Source organism: Microchirus variegatus (assembly GCF_963457635.1).
Source record: "Microchirus variegatus genome assembly, chromosome: 2".
Lineage (NCBI taxonomy): Eukaryota > Metazoa > Chordata > Actinopteri > Pleuronectiformes > Soleidae > Microchirus > Microchirus variegatus.
The window spans coordinates 13,921,283-13,941,396 of NC_139803.1; the positions used below are offsets into that span (position 1 = coordinate 13,921,283).

A 20,114-nucleotide genomic window follows, 5' to 3' on the forward strand; every position below is an offset into this window, starting at 1 on the left:
TCTATATGCACCCATAAGAAAAATAATCCTGTGCTACAGTAAACTAAAAGGATGACATACTGAAAAGGGCACAGCAATTTCCATGTCTCCAATTAAAACATCACAATTTTGCTCTCATATACTTTTCTCTTTAAAAAAAAGAAATTAAATCAAACCTGAGGTCAGCTACTTCGAAGAAATTCAAATAGTTCTTCCTCTCCAATTGCACTTGACAGCCCCCCCTCCCCAAAGCAATAAACACAAGCACAGGGAAATAAGTTGACGCACTTTATTCCTAAAACAGAAGCCACACCATCAACTGCTGGCATGGTATTCATATATAATTATTTATATATATATATTGCCGTTTGGTTTTTGTGTCTAAATGTGTGGTATAAAATACTATATACAACAATGTACCTCTTTATTTGAACACAGTGAAGTTCATTGCTGTACAAGTCCTCTGTAGCTACAGCTTTGCTGTAAGTCCTCCATGCTCAAAGGCATGGAACATAATTTCCCACTCTAATTCTTCTGTACATAGTGACAATACAAATATTCTGTCTCCATTACAAAAAAATAATACTCTAAAAGCAACCTACTGGGACTTTATTCAATTTTTATGTGATTTTTTTTTCCTGGTTGTTTTTCTTAATTAAGACGATTACATATATTCTTAGACCAATTGCTTTAAAGCAGGAAGGTGATATGAACCTTCTCCATTTTATATATAAAAGAGGTTAAGAAATAAGACAAATTATACATTTAAAAACGTACAATAAATAAGATAGATGCAGGCATTTCGTTTGGATACTATTTCATCCAAAGCAATAAAAACAAATTTCAGGTCTTAAAACCAAAGATCCATTCTTGAGTTTTTTTTCCTTGATCCACTAAGTCCCTTTTCTTCCAATAACTTTACAGACAGACTCGTCTCTTCAATACAGACTGGCCAGTGACTGTGCTGCCATGCTACATACCATAATAACCAATCTGTCATTCTCTCACGTTCATTAATTGCAACTTCTGGTTCCCCCCCTCCTCTATTTTCCCTTGTCTTTATGTGCATGTCTTTAAATCACAGAGGCCGCGGGGGACAGGAACGTCTAATCCCATCTCGGTGCAGGATCCAGCTCCCTTTGCTCGGCTTCTGCTTCTTCTTGAAGTTTTCTTCAGTCTTGATGAAAACTCCCCCTTTTGGGAGTTGTTGCTTTCCTCGTCTCTGAAATGTTTTCGCCTACATCCCTCCTGTAACAGGCAGTTGGTCACAACATGTTCATGATGAAGTTGTACATCTGGTTGAGCACCACAAAGTGAATAGGCAGGCATGAACGTCGGTCCTGTGTGGCCGGGTCACACGTCAGCCAGGAGAGGGCGTTGTACTGCTCCAGCACAAATCTGTCCAGGCATACGAAACACAAGAAGCTTTTTTTATTATGATGTTGACATATTTACCAGTTGACTCACTGGGTTATGAGCACATATTTTACTCATATTTGACTTGTCATGGCCAAATTCATGTTGCATTTCGTCATCATTTGTACAATATTTACATATGAATAAAAACTACAAATGCAAAATTAATCCCGGAACATTTGCTCTGTGGTGGAGTGTGTTTACCTGAGTACATCTGAGGTCTGATTGGAGTCGAGGGGGTGGGAGTGTTTGCTGTGCAGCAGTTCATCTGATTGCACTGAAGACACATGGAGGTGCAAAGAGGCCTGAGAGGGGGGGGAGCACAGGGAGACAATCGGTGTCAGTGGTATTATGATGAAGCTATTATTGCTCTGTTCACAGCGGTGTGACACCAGAGTCTAGAGCTGAATTCCTGAAGCGATGGATAGCGCACTGCGAATCACACAGAGTGTAGCCGTTTTTCTTGCGTGTGCATATTGTTTACACCCAAGGGTTCAATTACGCCTCTGCACCTGCTGATGTTGGGTCACATAAGCAATATAAATGCTACAGAACAGATTTGCCGTTGATTAATGGTGATGTCTAACAATATTTACAACATCCAGTGGGGATGAGCTCATGGTTTTTATCTAAGGATACATCTATACTAATATGTTTTCATTTAAAAACGACATTTTTTAGATAAAAAAAAAATAAAAAATGCACCCAGATTTCAGCTCTGGATCAGAAGGAATCTGTGGTGCATACTAATATGCTTAAAAATAAATATAATTAACTATAAATTACAGAAATGCACGCCTTTTTCTCAGTACATTTGCAGCACACACGTTTTATGAGTTTAATGAAAATTTGACCAGATTTGAGACCCATTCATTTGCTATTTAACAGGAACAGATGCGATGCGTGCGATGGAAGTGCCAGGAGACGTGTAAACGATAAACCTCGGCAACGACTGAGATGTATTTTATATAGATTTTACTTCCTTTTTCTTCTTAATAAAATGAATTTAAATAGAGTATAACTCACGAACCAGAGCCCCCAACCAATAACTGGAATAAATTTCGGGTGGGGGGAATTTACATTTTTAGGCATTTTGACTTCTTCTCCCACTAATTAGTGGTAACTATACCATATGTTGGGGTCCAAAGAAATTATACACAGAATAAAGCAAAGTTTAGCTTAATTGGGAAAATTATTAACGGCAATTAATGAAATAAAGGTGCAATTCGAGGCCAAATTCTCTCTTCTGCAGTTGGTTTCTGACAGTTCAACTAATGAGAAACAACACTGGTGTAAAAGTAAAAGAAAGGAATTTAACTGACAACAAGGTGACACTGTCGCTTTGATTCACAACTGAGAGTCAAACCGTGGCTGACAAGAACCAACCAGGAAGTGAATACGGGCAACTTTGTCATTGTTTCCAAAGGTCTCCGTTTCTGCCTGTCAACACTAAAATACAGTTGCTGAGGTTTCAAACTTGAAAACCGAGGAGGCAGCGTTTTTTTAAATGTCTCCCTTATTTAGGAGCTTGAAAACACATCACTTACGTATCCGGAGCAGAATTAAAGGCTTTTTAATGTGTGCGTGTCATGCATGTATTTTTGAGGAAATGCACTGTAGTTTCAGAATCAGGACACATTTGTATACTGTGGTTGCCGTTTTATAGATCATTTTGTATGCATCTCTCCTCATTAAGCACTTAATTGTTGCACTAATTGGTCTCACTCACCAACCGCAAAAAACACAAACAATATTCCAGTATGGCTTTGGTCTAAAAACAAAATCATATTATGACGAGTGTGGGCAGAGCCTAGTACCTTGAGAAAGAGTGGACACTGATTTTGAGCCTGAGGACAGGCTGACCAGAACCAGTCAGGTAGTGGACCGGCTTTAGCTGTGGAGACAAAGTAGCCGAGAGCCAAAGGCTGCTGCAGGAGATTAGGGACCTCTTCATGAGACTCCATGCGGTCCGTACTCTGGCCCTGTGACAAGGCAGGAAACTCGAGGTTAGCTCAGTTTATCACGTCATATGTAACACGCTGCACTGTTAAAGACATTTACTGTACTGTATGTGCGCATGCACGCGTCTCACCTTACTGCCATCACCCCCGTGATGGTAATGAGAGCCGGGGGAGTGAACTGGTGAGGTGTTGGGTGAGATGTTAATGATGTCTGGGTCCACCAACTCATTCTCCTGGTCCAGCAGGTCAAAGATATCAGCCCCATCTGTGGAGAAGCGGAACATGGTTTTTATTTTTAATTGATTAGCTCACTGTGTCTCTGAAGCTCTTAACACAATTTCCCTTTTTCCCCTCATCTGAATGTTAGTATATATATCTTTTTGTGGTGATAAATTGCACATGCAGTTCAGAGACTGTAGCGTGGGCAGTGGCTTTAACCTTCGGCGCAATTATGTCCATAATTTATTTAGCTATTTAGTGTGTATGAAATGTGAGTGAGCATGATTCATACTCCACTGGCACCACATACTGTACATTTGCACCAGGGAAACAAGATGAAGACACTTGAGGGTGCTGTAGGTGCACTAAGTATACAAGCAGTGGCTGCTACAACAGACTCTTAATAGACTCGGAAAGTCAAGAGGTACGGATCAAAAGGAAAAACATTAGTAATTGCTGCTGTTTGCTTTAACATAAGTAGGTTTGCTTAAGAGTCACACATGGATTAAAAAGAGCAGAGGATTTCGGGGAATGGCTGTGAGATTGATGAAGGAGGGCTGCTGACCCGTGGTGGCGTTGAGGATGTCGATGTTGGTGTCGATGTTGGTGTAATTGGAGCTGGCCACTTGGACGAAGGCAGAGGTGGGGAAAACCAGGATGTGGGTGCAGGAGGTGTCCTGTGGGGTGCTCAGCTGGGACGTCTGCATGTTCAGAGTGGTGCTGCGGCCAAACACTGAGCCCGTTGACACAGAGTCTGATGGGACACACAAGAGGACGGAAGAGAGAGGCGGGGTCAATAACGCGGACACTGAGCAGAATGAACCAATACAAGCATTTTATCTACTGTGTTGAAAGAAAACATCCTGAAACTCATCATCATCAAGTTTGAGAAAAGTCATCCAAGAACCCAACTTCAGCAATCACTGCTAAGTAACTTTGCATACTACATGGAGAAGTGTGATCAAACCCTGACTGAAATAATGAGACATTTCCAGCATCCATCCAGCAACCATGGACACAACAAACAGAGAGCTGTTACATATTCTTCCAACATATCCCTGACTTTAAGACTCTGTGCTCTGTGTCGAATAACATCCCAAGCCGTGGTTTGGCATGTTTGTACATGTGTGGTTAACGCTGCCTTTCTAATCCATTTCAGCTTGAAAAGCTTTTTGAAGAAGGAGAGGTCCTCAGCCGGCCATCACTCAACACAATCCTGCTATGATGCACTGACAATCCCCCCACTCATTTCCCAAAATAAACCCATTGATCTGGCTCTCCATCACACTGCATTGAGATCAATGGGCATATGAGAGATTGTGCTTTATGAGCGAAAGGTACATGATCTTGGCTGCCATCAATCTAGGCTGGACAAGGAAGGGACATGCTTTGAGATATGCCGCTGCTATCCATCACCACACACGCGCACAAAAGCACCACTGCTGCCTTACTTGGTAGAGTAATGGGAACTATAATGAGAAATGTGTACATAAAAAAAAGACTATTTCAAGTTTTATTCATGTGCACACACTGTACCTGGCATGATGATAAAGGATCCCTGGGGTTCCATGGCGACCAAGCACACACTGAGGATGCCGGGAGTATCTGAGGCAGAGATGCCACACATTCGACACATTTCCTTCAGACGGCGACTCAGTGACTGGAGGTTTCTCCTGCTCAACAGAATACTCCAGTCTGGAAAAATAACAAAGGGGAGAGTCACAGGGGTGAACCAACAAGTGATATACTGCTACAGAAAAACACCCGTTTCTTTAATATAATTTTGTCATGACAGTGCTCCTTACCTTTCAATTCTCCGTGCCCTATCCTGCCCAGTCGGCCAATCACCACCCTCCAGGGGACTGAAGTCATCTGCACCAAACCTAAGCACCAATCCCACAGCTTCTGTAGACCAAGACGCCGCACTGAGCCCTTTTTCCTCCGTGCCCTGTGGAACATAGACACAAAACAACACAACAACCGTTAATTGACTTTGACAAAAATGATTTGTGTGCTGCATTCTTCATCTGTAAACTGGCTCTGTCAAGCAATACTATCAGACATTTGTCTGTATTTACCAACAGCGCAGGGGCGGGTGGGGACAAGAACTGTTTATCTCATGAAACTGCTGAACAACTGTTTTTTTTTTAGCAACAGAATTAACTTCTAAATGCGAAGATTTATGGGAGCTTCTTTGTATTTTCAGCCGTACCCTGACCCGTTTGCGGTCGTCTCACTTTACAAGCAAAAATGTTGCTGTTGCCTCTGTCTGTCTTGACAGAAAATTAATCACTTCCTGCCTGCAGCACAGAATGTTGCCAGGCGACACAAGATCTAAACACTTTAATATTTAATTCGATAACATGCATACAGTTACAGAAATGGCAGCAAAAATAGTCCGGAATGTTTAAAAGTGGGTCGCCTTATCAAAAGTCTGGGAAACACTGGTTCAAAATACAATATAGCTTCTTCATATTAATATATCTTGAGTCGAAGCTGCTTGAGAAACGTGAGGGCCTGTGCAGATTACGTATGATTGACATTTATGTGCCTTCCCTCTCAAGTCTTATTTACATTTCACAGTTTTGACATCAAGCAGACACATTTGGAATATTTGTAAAAGCTGTCAAGGACCTTCTCTGAAGTCCCATACATTTGTTGTGCAGCTGCGACTGAATGTGTGATATTCACAGAAAAATATTAACCAGTCATGAGTGTGTGAAGAATATTGCCACTCACATAGTCACTCTCAGACATCTACAGGAACAGCCAGGCAAAATATATCTTTGCATAGCTTCATTTTAACACTTTTATTCTCATCAACACAGTTCGATGGCTCCCAATCCAATCCAACTTTATAAAAAGCATTATTAAGAAAGAAAGAAAGAAAGAGATAATGGTTGTCCTACCTGTTGGGAACATCAATATTGATGATGCAGGTCTCTAACAGTTCCCCGTACAGGTCAGTGCATGTGGCCAGAAGCCAGCGTTGGTCATGGGATAGACAGTATCCTACAAACAGCACGTTGTACTTCTGCGATGCCTCCCCGAAAGTCTCCCCAAGCTCCGTCTGCTTGTCCTTCACTGGTGCCAAAATGAATGGAGGTGTGTACAGACGCGGACACTCCGGCCTCTGCAGAGAGGGAGGTGAAGATGTCAGGATTTAATGATACAGCCTTTATAAACAAACAGCTAAAACAATGTGCAGACTCCACGTGTGCAGTTATGAATTGCAGCTGGACAATCCCTGGAAATTCTTTCTTTTAATCTGAATCCTGCGGAGTGCATATTCTAAGAATCTGTACAAGTCAAAGCATCCTGTGTCACTCCCACTGCCCCATTCATGTCCCACTTCCCGAAGCAAGGCGGCGCAAGGAAAAAAGGTAGCGCTGCAAGGAAAGAAATCAACTGAATACAGCACTGATCTAAAGCGCCCTTTCGTCTAAACCTGTAGTCAGGATCCTATTATAGAGGTCTCAAGGAGCTAGCCGATAATAGAAGAGAAGAAGAGGGTTATGAGTTCCCTTGATCCTGTTCCAGAGGAAAAGAAAACATCAATGTTTGGTACGGAACACTATATCTCATTGCCTTCTTTTTTTCCCCTGGCAGAGTGAACATGGCCAGGGCAAAGGGTGGGTCATTTCAGGTCATGTCTGGCTGAAGAGCTGAAAGCAACTAAAATGCTGTTGCGAGGACCATAGCGCCAGCCTCTGTTTGCATATATACAAGAGCGTGCTGATGAACTACTACTACTAGAGCAGAACAGCAGATAGAACAACTGTGCTTTTACATATAAAATATGCTGAAAACAAATTTAAGTGGAACTTCTACAACTTTGCTTTGTGATGCATTTACCTCTGGGCTCTTCAGAGCGGTGTCAATGGCCAAGCCGGGGCCAAAGCCTGTCAGCGACTTGACATGGGTAGAGGTGGGCAGTGGCCGTCTACACTGAGTGAAGACGGAGAAGGCTAGGGATTTTAGATGCTGTGCGTAGATATGGCGGTCTTCTCTTCGTACTGGCTGCAGCAGATACTGGCAGGGGACAATCTGGAGGGAAAACAAAAGGTTAAAGGTGGTTAGATGTGGGCCACACGTAATTGATAATATGAATCTGGACATAGTTAATTCATTTACACTCAATATAACACAGTCAGCAGTAAAACATAAGGCTCAGAACTTCACTTGCCTGTACAGAAATAGAATTGCGAACATGGGCGGGCAAAAACTGAAGCATTTCAAGGTAGCACCGGAGCAAACCCAGTGTCCACACACTGGACTGGGCCGGCACGGGGCCTGAGCCCCCGTCAGCTTCCTCGTAGCTGAAGGGGTCCACAATGTAAACAACGATGGCAGGTGGATACGTGATGGCGTGGGACTCCCCGTCCGTGGGCAAGCCCACCTTCTCCCGTTCCAAAGTGCTGGGGAAAGAACAAAATCAACTTATTTTTTAGAAGAGCTTCAAATGTTTATTTAAATGACAATAAGCTCTTTAAGTGGGCTGTTCATTGGTTATTATTTTCATAGGGCTAGTGTACATGTTACATTACCACAAGGTAGGGTGGACTTACTTACATACAAGAAGGAATATCATCATAACATCTCACACTGAAGCTTCCAAACTGCCTCGCATCTTCTCGTGTCTACAGTGACAATAATCCAATGACTCCTTAACTCTGGATATCCCTCATGTGTGCTCATGTTGGAAGGACTAATTTCCGGTACTTTGCACCGTTTACATTAAATCATCTTCAAACTGTCTTCAAACTGGGGTGTTACATTCACAATGGAGATTTTAAAGCGTTATTATATGAACCGTTTCCCTAAATGTCACTCTATTGTCTTTATTTTGTCGACTGTAATTGTTATACCTTTTTCAGTTAAATGCATACTATGTAGTTTTAAATTAGCAGGTCATAAAATTGTGTCGCTTAACACTACACAAAGTATTCAGTTGCTGTGTTGATGTAGTGCATGAGCTTGTGTACCTTTCTAGAGGCTCTGTAGGTGCCTGGGTCTGGCTGCTGGAGTTGTCCCCTGAGGTGCCAGTATTCTGGGAACCAGCCTGCTGTCCCAGGTGTCCACTCTGGGGGACACCTCCCTGGCCCTGATTGCCCATATTCCCAAACGGGGGAAAAGAGCTGGGCTTGGCAGACAACAATCCGCTGGCAGACTGGCTTGAGGTCGTCACTAAGCTGTTTGATGATGTAGAGCCATTTCCAGATCCAGTGTTGCTGCTGCTGCTGCTGCTGCTGCTGCTGCTGCTGTTGTTGTTGTTGTTGGGAACTGAGGAACCTGCAGCATTCACTGAGCCCTGCTGGCCCACTGAACCGGAGGAGGAGCTAGACAGTTGTGTGGAAGAAGACTGGCTGGACGAGGGTGCAGGACTGGGCTGTGTGAGGAGAGAACTGTCCAGTGGCTGTGATGCAAGGTATGGAGCTAAAGGCAGAAAGAAAAGCACATCTATATTAATACCACAAAGCATTCTGCGAGAAAATAAAGATAAAAAAGCTTATTCCACTTCAACTTGACATTGATCATTCAGCTTTTAGCATTTCAAAAGTGTGCTCTCTTTTAAGCAGTCAAGTCTCTCTATCAGGCCTTTTCATAACAACAAAGCCAAGCGGTGTCAGAGGTGGAACTTCAGCAACAAATGTTGACACCGCACTGAGCAACTGAAAAAACCCGGGGCCACATAGGATTAAAAATGTTTGACAGTTAACTTGCAGGCTGTAAATGACACATACCAAGGCTGTGGCGGCACACTTGTGCATAGAGTTTGAGCTTTGTGAAAGCGTCGCTGTTGCCGCTGGCAGCCTTGAGGAACCAGTCACTAACTGGCTGGTCCACAAGGCTCTTGGATCCACTGCCGCCGACGAGGACAATGCCGTCAGGGTAGCCTTTGGAAATGGGCCGGTGCTGGCCAAGTCGACACGACTGTGGAAGAACAGTGAGAAAAGGCAGAGTGTTGAGGACAAACATTTTATAGGAAGGTAGATCAGTGGAAATCAATGTGGAAATTAGTTAAAGTCTGGAGGCCTGAGTGTAGCTACACTTTCTTTTTAACTTTCACTTTTTTCAACAATAAATAGTTTTCCATCTGGAGACATAATCTAGTTATACATCAAATAGCTCCTGAAGCAGGTCGGCAGGTCAGATTAAGCTTCTTAGGCTTTAACTTCTAACCTATCTTTCTTTTTACAAAGTAAAATGACTGAACACAAGCTCAAAACGTCTAGATGCCGACTCTGCGTTTCTTCCAATGATGTGATTTCATTTCTTAGCCTCAATGTCTTGTACAAATCTGGAATATAAATCTTGGAAAATCATTCACTTCCATCATTTAAATGATTAGTTAGAAAGGATTAACACATATTTCTCCCACCTGCCCCTGTGCTTTAAAAGTTAAATATTATAATATAAATTTTCCAAATTGAGCCCCTACCTCGTAGACAGCTGTGAGGTCTCGGAAGAAGCTCTTGGCGCCGCTCAACAGCGCCTCGTTGTCGGGACAAACCACCAGGTACCCAATGTCCCGCTGGGAACCGAAAGGATCCAGCAATAGTTTCTCCCAGTAGGGCAGACCAAAAGGAGAAAGTACCACAAAGTCATACTCATAACCCACCAGAAAGGTGGGGATGGGAAGGGGTTCAGGGGACTCATCTGTGCCTGTGGGAGAGAAGCCAAAGGAAGGAGAGGGGAGGACAGGTGTAGAAAAAAACAAAGACGGAAAGAACAGTGAGTGAATGGTGTTAACAGGTAGGGTGTCAGACCTGCTTTCTTCCCCTTTCTGTCTCCACTGTGTGTCAAAATGTGAGGTCACCAAATAATGTGACAGCTCCTCCCGACAGAGGTGACATCTAGACCACAGCGGAGGGACCACACTGCGCACATTGATCTGACAACATTCAGGGTTTTTCTAACTCAAGACGCACACATCTCCAAATGTCATGCACAGACCAACACCAACAATGGATTTTACGAGTAATCCTTACAGCTAATTAATATTTTTAAATAATTGTGAAGCATTTCTAAGCTTTCATTTTCATGCATATTATTTTTAAATACTTTAATATTTTTAAATAAATAATCTTCCCCAGTTTATTCCCAGATTTACCATAGGAGCCACGTCCAGCCATCTTGTGAAACTGCTGCCAGGTAAGAGGACCCTGAACCCCCCACGACCGCACTGTCCTCTTCTTCTGGATTGCATCCTGGAGCACAGGCTGGAGGGACATTAGTGCCCGCAGCACGTCCTGAGAGCATAACGCACTCACATCCACAGCTGCAGAACAGACAGGAGAAGGGGAAACCACAGATTAATTACAATGTGAGAAATCAACACCAAAATGAATGACTGATTTTTATCTCCTTTAACAGTTTAAAACTTAAGGCTTGTTTTACTGCTACAAAAAAAAGACATGAATACATATCAGAATCATACATATTTTCTTTTTCTCACCATTTTGTTTGCCCCAGTGGTGTAGGCATGTGCTTTTGACCAGTGCCTCATCCACCTTGCCACCTGACATGTTATCCATGAACTGCCTGCCATGTTCCAGGGCCATGTAGCAGTCGCTGTGGTAGTCCTTCTCCTCCACCCTCACACATGGCGGTACAGCAGCCCCACTTGTTGTTCCTCGTGACACAACGTCCTGCTCCAGAACCGATATGGGTGAAAAAGGGTTGGTACACTGGTCCTGCAGAAGAAGAATCAGCTCATCTGGGACACCGTCGCCCCTCCCGACTCCACTTCTCTCTAACGAGGAGAGCCGCAGCTCCTCGAAGCGCTTTTCTGCCTCTCGACTGACGTCCGAACCCCGGCCGATTATATCCAGCTCATCCTCAAGGAAGAGGCCTGAACCGTTTCCGTAACGCCGGTTGACCACGGCACTGAAACCACAGCTGCAGGCTTCCTGGGCCTCACCAATGGGATCGCTCAGGTACACGCCCACGTCGGCTCCTTTGATGTTCATGTTACACACACAGATGCAGCAGCTGTCGAAGTTGCAGTCCTTGAAGAGGTTCATGACTGACTCAGACAGGATGAGCGTGACATAAAGACTGTGCGCCTCAGGGATGGAAGGGACTGTCGCCGGCTCCACTGAGTTGAGCGGTCGGCAGGTGGAAGGGGTGGACGCTGGCGAGTACAGATCCGAGTTCTCGTATTTGAGCGAGCCTTGGACACTGGAAGGGCCCCGAGGAGTGCGTGGAGTGCGTGGCGTACGTGGAGTAGGTGCAGAGAATCGCGGGGTGGCAGGTGAAGGCAGAATGCCAGCGCCACTGTTACTTGGTGGGGCACTGTTTGACATGAAGGGTGTGTGAGTCTGAGGAGTGTAGGTCTGGGTATAGTCCTGGTCCATGGTGCTGCCCACACTGGGGATGTTGCTGTAGATGAAGAGGACATGAATGAGAACAGGCACCACAGATAATGAAGTCATTACAGCATCATTAACAGTGGAAACACAGTTGTGATAACAAACAAGGCAAAAATGTGGATGATGAAAAGTGATCCTACTACAAATCACATGTTCTAAAGTTGTGGTGATAATTGAGTAGTACTTACAAAAACTTGTTTTTGCCTATAATAATTAGCTGATATTGTTATTGCAGTAAGTGTCTGACAACATTACTGAAGCACAAGCGTCAGGAAACTCTCGCTCCGAACTCTCATGAGACTTGACAGTTGTCGCAGGATGTCAAAGCAGCAAATGAGAGTGAGAACAATAACAATTTGAGACAAATAATCAAACACAAATATACTAATTAAATGAATAAACAAATGCTTTTATAAACACAGAATGTCACAATTGCCACAGTGAATATTATTGAAGCCACACCCAAGACAGTCAGAGCTGATTGGCCAACAGAAAAGTGTCACACCCTTCCGACCAGTTTCTCTTCCACACCCATAATCTATTCTCATGCAAAGCTTGACGTCTTGTTGAGACAAACAGCCATGAGCAGAAAAAAAGCTGTTGAATGCCCTCCGTCTGTACTTTGTATCGTTGTCGGTTGTGTTGTGTTCGGTGTTCGTTGTCGGTGCACCTGTGCAAAGTCACAGTACGAATCTCGCTGAAGCGGCCATCGGACAGTGTACACCCCGTACCGTACCAAACCGAACTGTACCATGATGGCAACTTGGCTTCTCTTGGACCAATTCTCCAAGTTTTTGTGAATCCTATTCACTTATACCCCTGTATTCCCCTATAACTTCCATTTTAAATGTACATGATATCTCCCCAAGACAATGCACTAGAACATAATTTTCCCTTAAATCATAATAATGTGCATTTCTTCCAATCACAACACATCTTCATCCAAATGTCTTACTACATTTGAAAAGACAGAGCGAGTAACAAGACATTTCCACTGCAAAAAGGAATTCAGAGAGGATTGTACACAACAAGAATGAGGTGGAGCAAACGAGAGACAGAATGAAAAAAGTGTAAAGAAGCAGAGGGGGAGAGAGCGAGAGAGAAAGACATTCAATAAACATTTCAACAAGCGTCCCTCTGAGGTATGGTTTATTTTGGGGCAGGCAAGCAACTGTGAGGAAGCACGGAGAGTTTATGAGAGCGCAGGAGAGAGGGAGGGGTGAGCACATCATGTCCCTAGCTGTACGTGGGGAACGACTCCTGGCACAGACCCATTAGGAGGAGGGAGGAAGTCCCAGCTCAGTTCTCTTTCGCGCTCTCTCCTGCAGCCAAGGCACATTCCAAGCAGCACCAGCAGCATATTATAAAACCTTTACCAATGACTCTTTGGACACTGGCCAACATTCGCTGAATCCAGACACGTCTCCTTCCCTGCACACTACCTTAGCTGGGTTTGGCACTTCAATTACATACTTAAAAAGGAAATAATGAGTCCTGTTATTAATATTATTGCAAGTTATTTTGAGTATTTACAATTGGACCAGTGTTCTGCTCTACATTTCAGTCATGTTCCAGGGCTTTTCTAACACAAGACCAATGAAAAGGAAATGTTCTAGTATCTAATCCAGGCCAGCTGAAGTTCAGCTGTTCAAAACTGAATAGTTTGTCGTTTTCTGTTCAGAATCATATGATCTGGTTAGTAAAAGCACCAGATTTCAAATTAATTGCTAAATGACACACATACAAAATTAAAGGTCCATGCAAATGTGATAAGGGTCTACTGCTCAGATAATAGGAAACCACAAAAACAATAGAGCAAATCTGGAAAAACTGGAATTCTCATGAGCACACTTAAGAAAGTCACTGTTTGGGCCCAAGTCACTGTTTGGGCCCATGTCAACACTCAAGGGATCGTCAGTCCTCATCTTTAACCAAGAGAGAATCATATTTCATGTCCCTGCACTGCCTACAGCAGTCATGCACAGGTGAGACTGACAGCCTGCTGAGAGCGTGAGAGTGTCATCAAAAAAAAAAACAGAAGGAGGGTGTGTGTATGTGGTTCCTTACACACAAAAAGCAAACCAGCCAGCACAGCCTTGACATGTCTTCTGCACATCTAAATTACAACCAAATTACCTCCTATTTCCCAGATCACCTGTTTATGAATGATTAAGTTTTTCAAATTCACAAAAACAAAAATTCAAGCCGTACCTGTCTTTGTTGAGGAAGGTCATCTCCCTGCCCATGGTCCAGCTCGGCCGGTAGATACAGTCCTCTGGTACTTTGATAGGTGGAAGACACTGACTGGGCAACGTCTTCAAAGGAGCAAACATGGAGCAGCCGACAAACGACTGGCACATCTCTGGCTTATACACAAATGAATAGTCCTACATGACAGACAGGAAAAAATAAAATTAGTCACAGTGACTTTAATATGTGTATCAAACTGATGCAAGATTTGTTCTTTAGGTTTTGCTGCAGAACTACATAACTGGTGAATATTTAGGCTTTTCAAGACTTAAGTCTGGACCCACCTTGATCTCAGATGGCTTTGGGCTGCAGAAGCTTTCCTCCACTTCGATCTTAAAATGGCCTCCCAGAGACGAGCTGCCGTCCAGCGTGGTCATGCCCGGGTTGGGATCCATGCTGCCGTAGTCCTTGCTGCACATGTTCATGGGCGAGTAGCCCATGATGTGCTGCTCTAGCGAGGGAGGTGTAGGAAACATCTGGTGCAGGTCTGCTGAGCCTGGAGGGAGCAACGTGCGGCAATCAGGACATGTGGAAGATACTGTACAACGTTTATGGAGATATGAGTGTAAAAGAAAATGTAAAGGTCTATTTGAACTCAGTAGGCCTTATCTTACAGTTTACACTGCTAACATGCTAATTAGATAAACACACTTTTATTTCTCAGTATTTTAACTGTACTGAATGTCACACTTTGTGGCTTACATAATTAAGATAAAATCTTTTTTTTAATCTATGTAAAATGTAATTATATTCTAAAAGGCTGAATAGGTCAAAAATGATCAGATTAGCTGCAGCATTGGACCTTGATACCGGTTTAAGAGCCATGTAATTATGTATATATATATATATAATATGCAGCACATTCACACATATGAGTGACGTTAAATGTAACTCCTTTAAATAACTTTTTGGGTAAATGGGTAAAGAATATGCACAGTGGTAATGTTCATGAGATTGTGCAACTGTTAGAATTCCCAAATACAAATGATCTAACAATAAACATTTAAATAAATTATATTGATGAGTCAACAATGTGAGATGTTCTGGAAATATTACAAGTAAGGGAAAAGCATGATCTAAGGTGAATGTGAATAAAATAAAGAACAGCAAAAAATACACTGTCTCTTATTATACATGGCCCTATAGCAATGTTTAAGGCTCTACTGTATGTTTTAAAACAAACACAAATGGTGTAAAGTAAGTGTCAGAAGGAACAGGCTTAGTGCAAACACGTGCAGTGAAAATGAGGTGAATATTCAGCCTCCCAGTCTTATAATTTTATTAGGAAATATACTTCATAGTAAAAGAGCAGACTCTGTAACTGAAAGTGATCTATTCATAAAACTGACAGGGAAAACGATTGATTGGAGACCAATTTGCTTCCCTGTAAAATATGGTGTAGTGTCATTAAATGATCTTGACTTCTATATTAGTGTCCCTGAGCTCATTAAACAACACACTTCACAGAAATGAGCAGTTTAGTTGTGTTCAAAACAACACCCTGGTGTTAATCTGAAGTGTCTGCAGTGTAGTTACAAGAAGACAGGACAGCAGTTACAGAATGACCCAAAGCTGTCAAACACTGATGCAGTGTGAAGTTTATTACTGACATATTCTTCACCACTAGGTGGCAAAGCAAAGTGTGAGCATTAATGATGCTTGTGGAGGAAAATCCTTAGTTTTATTAAGTGGACTGAAGGAGATAATGCCTTTTTTTCCTTAGCTAACACGTGGAGGGGAGGGTTTGATTTTCAAGGGGATCATGGGTAGGAAGAGTCTGGATTAACACTGGACATCAGTGACTTCAGAGGGAAAGAAATCAGTAGTGTAGAAATACATACTGATGCAGGATACAGGGTCCAAAGTGGATGGCTTTGGTTCCTTGTTGCCAAATTTCTCGTCATTTCCATTCACCGGTCGCCGAGAACCAGGCTGTGGACAAAGAAAGGAAATTTAGCACCTGGGCATTTTGGTTAACTTAACATGTCAATTAATAACACAGCTCCAAATTCATTCCTGTTATATCCCTTACACTCATGGGGCCTGCAAGACAAGATAATGCACATCTTAGAGTAACTGCAGTGGTTATTGAGAGCTGTATGACGGTGGAAACACTGCTCTGGCACAAGTGCCAGTGGAAACACACACACACACACACACACACTCATGATACCAGCTCACACTCTGTGTAATGAAATATGGAGTGTGGTGTGAGCCAAGGTCTCTACTAACCGCCAAATCATCTTCGTCCGAGTTAAAGAGGTTGTCCAGGTCATTGATGGACACCACGAGGTCCGTCTCATGGATTAGGCTGGTGGAAGCCATCCGGTTGTGAGCAGCAGCCCGCTGGGCATCTGGACAGACGCACACATATATTTACACCTCATGTTAAAGCAAAACTATCAGGTATCCAACTGTTTTCACAAGTAGATTCAGGTTGCTTGAGAAATTAATGAGGAGTAAAGTCATGCTTTGAGCTAACAGATTACCCAGACTGGCTTCAATTTACTCTCCAGTCCATCAAGCAAGGGAAACAGATTTTCCTCTAAATTCGCTAATCAAAATGCATGTGGTATGACAAACTTGTTGAATGAAATAACAGAAAATTAATTGTGAATTAAAAAAGTAATGATTGTAGTTTCTTGAGACATATTGGAAAGATCGAATCAAGTGTTAAGTGTTTCTTACAATGTGTAGCCTCTGGCTTCTACATTTTATGCGTTTGTGGAACAGCAAGCAAGTCAGAAAAAGAATTAAGGGAGCTGTTAGGAAGAGAGGAGACTTCTCACCATCTGATGGACCTGTTCCTCCGTCTTCACCCTGTGGGAAAAGAGAAAGATAAGAAGGTCAGATGGAGGAAGAAATAGACACACAATCAATAACACAGGGGATATTTCATTTATCATTTGCTCAGACTTTTTTGTCCAGACAGAAAAACTACAATCCCATGTCCATGAAGAAGGTCCACTTGTTAATATACTATCCATGTCTGGATAGTTTGCTTGATTGTTTTGTCAAATTGTACGTGGTTTCTCAACTTTTAACTATGTTTAAGAACTATACATATGCATTTGAGTGGGCGTGAGTTGAGATTATCCCTCAACAAAAATGGAAATATACACTAAATAACATCTGCAATCGAAATCGACTAACAATAGAAATTTTCTCAAATCAACGCAAAAAAATATTCCAACAAATTACAGTAACACAATAAACAAGTAAAATAAAAGAAACGGATGAACCTGGAAAATAAACTGCCTGTGCTGTGGCAAAGGCCTCCAAGGCTTCTACCAAGACATCAATATCAATATCAATATCAGGACTGACCTCCTGTGTGTGTGTGTGTGTGTGTGTGTGTGCATGCTCTTATGACAAGTTGTGTGTGTGTGTACACCATGCGCAGAACAGTTCTAACTGGGGAACAGGAATGTTATGTTTCAGCCATTGATTTCAGAATGCTCCGGGGCTTTTCTCAGAATAACACAGGATTTAATCTGTCTCTCTGAAGGACCAATCTTACAGCAGAAGCACAACATCCGCTCCAAGGCCACAATCTATAGGTGGTAATGATGCCTTAACCCCTTATCAATAACCTGGCCTTAGGTGGGAAACGCTGTATGTGGAGTCTGAACATCCTGCAAAAAGCTTCTACGACTCCAAGGCAGCCTTCATGAAATATACATGCATAGATTCCCAGCTCATTTACTTTACTTATGTGTCTGAGGGATTTCTCGTGCATATACTGTATCTTACTTATAGTTTTGTACAGCAGATTTTGCACAGTTTTTTAGCACACCTACAGCAGAGTCAATAATGTCAAGGTCTGATGCTTGGTGGTGCTTAAGTTCATATTCAGTCTATAATCATAATCGCTACTAATGAAAGTGTGTTTTACAGCTTATCAAGCCCCCAAACTCACAACATTATAATATCAACCTCCAATCTTAATAGAGTAAAATCTTTTAGAAGGAGCACATAATTCAGGTCTCGTATCTTGAAGATATAAACAATGACAGTGCTTTAAAACTATTAAATCATTAGTGTAAAGTCTAAGTCAGGGAGCAGAGGGAATCCACAAGTCTGCACATTGGCACACAAACAAGTGGTCAGTTCACTTAGAGCACTGAAAGCAGACAGACAGTGGCATGGCTCCATTGACTCTTTAGGGACTCTCCCCTCCACTGAGAGTTGCTTTCATCCTTATATTGCTAAACAGACCAGAGGCGTGCAGCTGAGCCTTCACCAGACAGAGAAGAAAAATATTTGAGTGTGCCTTTTCAGCTTAATGGTTCAGTGAGCCAGGTTTGTTGCGGTGGTTCGACTCCGGGATCCGTGAAGCCCTCTGCAAACATGCAGACCAGAACACATACACACAGCCACACATCACAACTCTCCCTTTTCAAGCTCGGGGCAACTAGCAGCTAACAGGTGGCTCCTGTCTGGAACCAGAGCCAACACCTTGCAGAGGCAGGAGTACAGTGAGAAGAGGAAGGAGGCAGATCAAATAGGAAAACCAAAACAACTAAGGGAAATTGAACAGGCTGAGTATTTGGTGTTCCACTGGGCTCACGTAACAATGGAGATTCAGGGATGCCTTCCTGTTCATGTAGACTTGGGCAGTGAAAGCGGATGTACGCGGAAATCGGTCACACCGTTATTTTTAGTGTGGTATTGCTGCGGATGTTGATGTCCTATTTTCAACCTTCCCTGTTCCCTGATATTAAAAATCACCCTAAATCAAACGTTTGAATTGTGAATCCATCATTCTTTGCTGCCTTTAGCTTTAACCATCACTTAGCATTTTTTGCATGACATTAAAAGGGGTGTGGCAGCAAACTTGATTGAAAGCAGCCAACGTGGAAAAGGCACAGGGCGAGGCTGCTCTTTAGGAAGAGCAGAGTACGATACAACGATGACAGTTTTTCAGCTCAGCTATTCACAATAAACACCTATGTGCAATGCTTCAGTAAATGTGAGGGTGGGAGGGTTTAGAGAAATACATTTTGACAAAATAATGGTCAAGATTAAGGCAGAAGCGGCTGAAATATCCCTGCATTTATATTTATAATGAATATCTACTGGATTCTAATATTTTCCAGGATAAATCTGGATACAATTGCTGAATAGATCTTTCGTGCAAGCAGAGCTGTTTAGATATTGCAACATAATCTGAACTATGCGTATGATTTATTAATCTAAGACACTCTATGAGGCTTAAAAATTTAGTGAAACAACATTTCTTTAATAATGCAAATTATGTGAATGTAAGGCAATTCATGAGTTGCAGTCGCAAAGATCGAGGTTTCATTGATCTTACATTTTCGAGTTAAGATTAATAAATGTATACTAACAAAGAGGGACAGAATTGTGTGTTCTTGTGTGTTAAAATTTCACACAGTCACATGATGATCATTATGCTGTTTCTGTGGGTTTGTAGTTAAAAATACTTCCTTTGCTTCTCACACACACCAGCTCTATTACTATTAACAACCTTGACCCAGACATGAGTGATGATGAGCAAGCATGCGGCAGCAAGACTACAAGTGCAGGCAGGGAGAAGCCTTACTGAGCCAGTGAAGAGGAACAAGTACTACTTTAAACCACGGGAGCAAATGTAGTACATGTGTTTTTAGCACGCGGGAAATTCTATACTGCATGCATGAAATGAAGGAAATGTGGCCCCTACATTGAAGGCAACTCTACACTTGTTACCAGGTCAACACCGTTTGAGCTTGAAACTTTGAAGCTGCACAACAAAAGTAAGCAACACAAAACCTTCAGTGACCCTTGCACTGACCCGCTCCTCACTTCTTTTCAGATTAGTTGAGAGTAATCACTTAACAGAGGAGGGTGTGACCAAATCATCGGCTGATGTGCCCAACTGAGAGAGCTGACAGGACCAGTGTTCGCGGTG

General features: G+C 42.6%; 1 protein-coding gene across 1 annotated transcript in view; it reads right to left on the reverse strand.

Moving 5' to 3' along the window:
• Positions 1 to 352: 352 nt before the first annotated feature.
• med13a (mediator complex subunit 13a) overlaps positions 353 to 20,114 on the reverse strand; it is a 70,789-nt gene continuing 51,027 nt past the window's right edge. Inside the window, exons 11-30 of the mRNA XM_083885944.1 lie at positions 16,990 to 17,020; positions 16,433 to 16,554; positions 16,042 to 16,132; positions 14,485 to 14,696; positions 14,162 to 14,337; positions 11,035 to 11,960; positions 10,690 to 10,857; positions 10,018 to 10,241; positions 9,320 to 9,509; positions 8,561 to 9,011; positions 7,762 to 7,993; positions 7,431 to 7,622; positions 6,485 to 6,708; positions 5,381 to 5,523; positions 5,112 to 5,270; positions 4,141 to 4,329; positions 3,488 to 3,621; positions 3,213 to 3,377; positions 1,600 to 1,700; positions 353 to 1,377 (exon numbers count right to left, since the gene is read on the reverse strand). Coding sequence (XP_083742070.1) covers positions 1,245 to 1,377; positions 1,600 to 1,700; positions 3,213 to 3,377; positions 3,488 to 3,621; positions 4,141 to 4,329; positions 5,112 to 5,270; positions 5,381 to 5,523; positions 6,485 to 6,708; positions 7,431 to 7,622; positions 7,762 to 7,993; positions 8,561 to 9,011; positions 9,320 to 9,509; positions 10,018 to 10,241; positions 10,690 to 10,857; positions 11,035 to 11,960; positions 14,162 to 14,337; positions 14,485 to 14,696; positions 16,042 to 16,132; positions 16,433 to 16,554; positions 16,990 to 17,020 — 4,263 coding nt within the window. The 3' untranslated portion in view covers positions 353 to 1,244. The remainder of the gene's footprint in view (positions 1,378 to 1,599; positions 1,701 to 3,212; positions 3,378 to 3,487; positions 3,622 to 4,140; positions 4,330 to 5,111; positions 5,271 to 5,380; positions 5,524 to 6,484; positions 6,709 to 7,430; positions 7,623 to 7,761; positions 7,994 to 8,560; positions 9,012 to 9,319; positions 9,510 to 10,017; positions 10,242 to 10,689; positions 10,858 to 11,034; positions 11,961 to 14,161; positions 14,338 to 14,484; positions 14,697 to 16,041; positions 16,133 to 16,432; positions 16,555 to 16,989; positions 17,021 to 20,114) is intronic.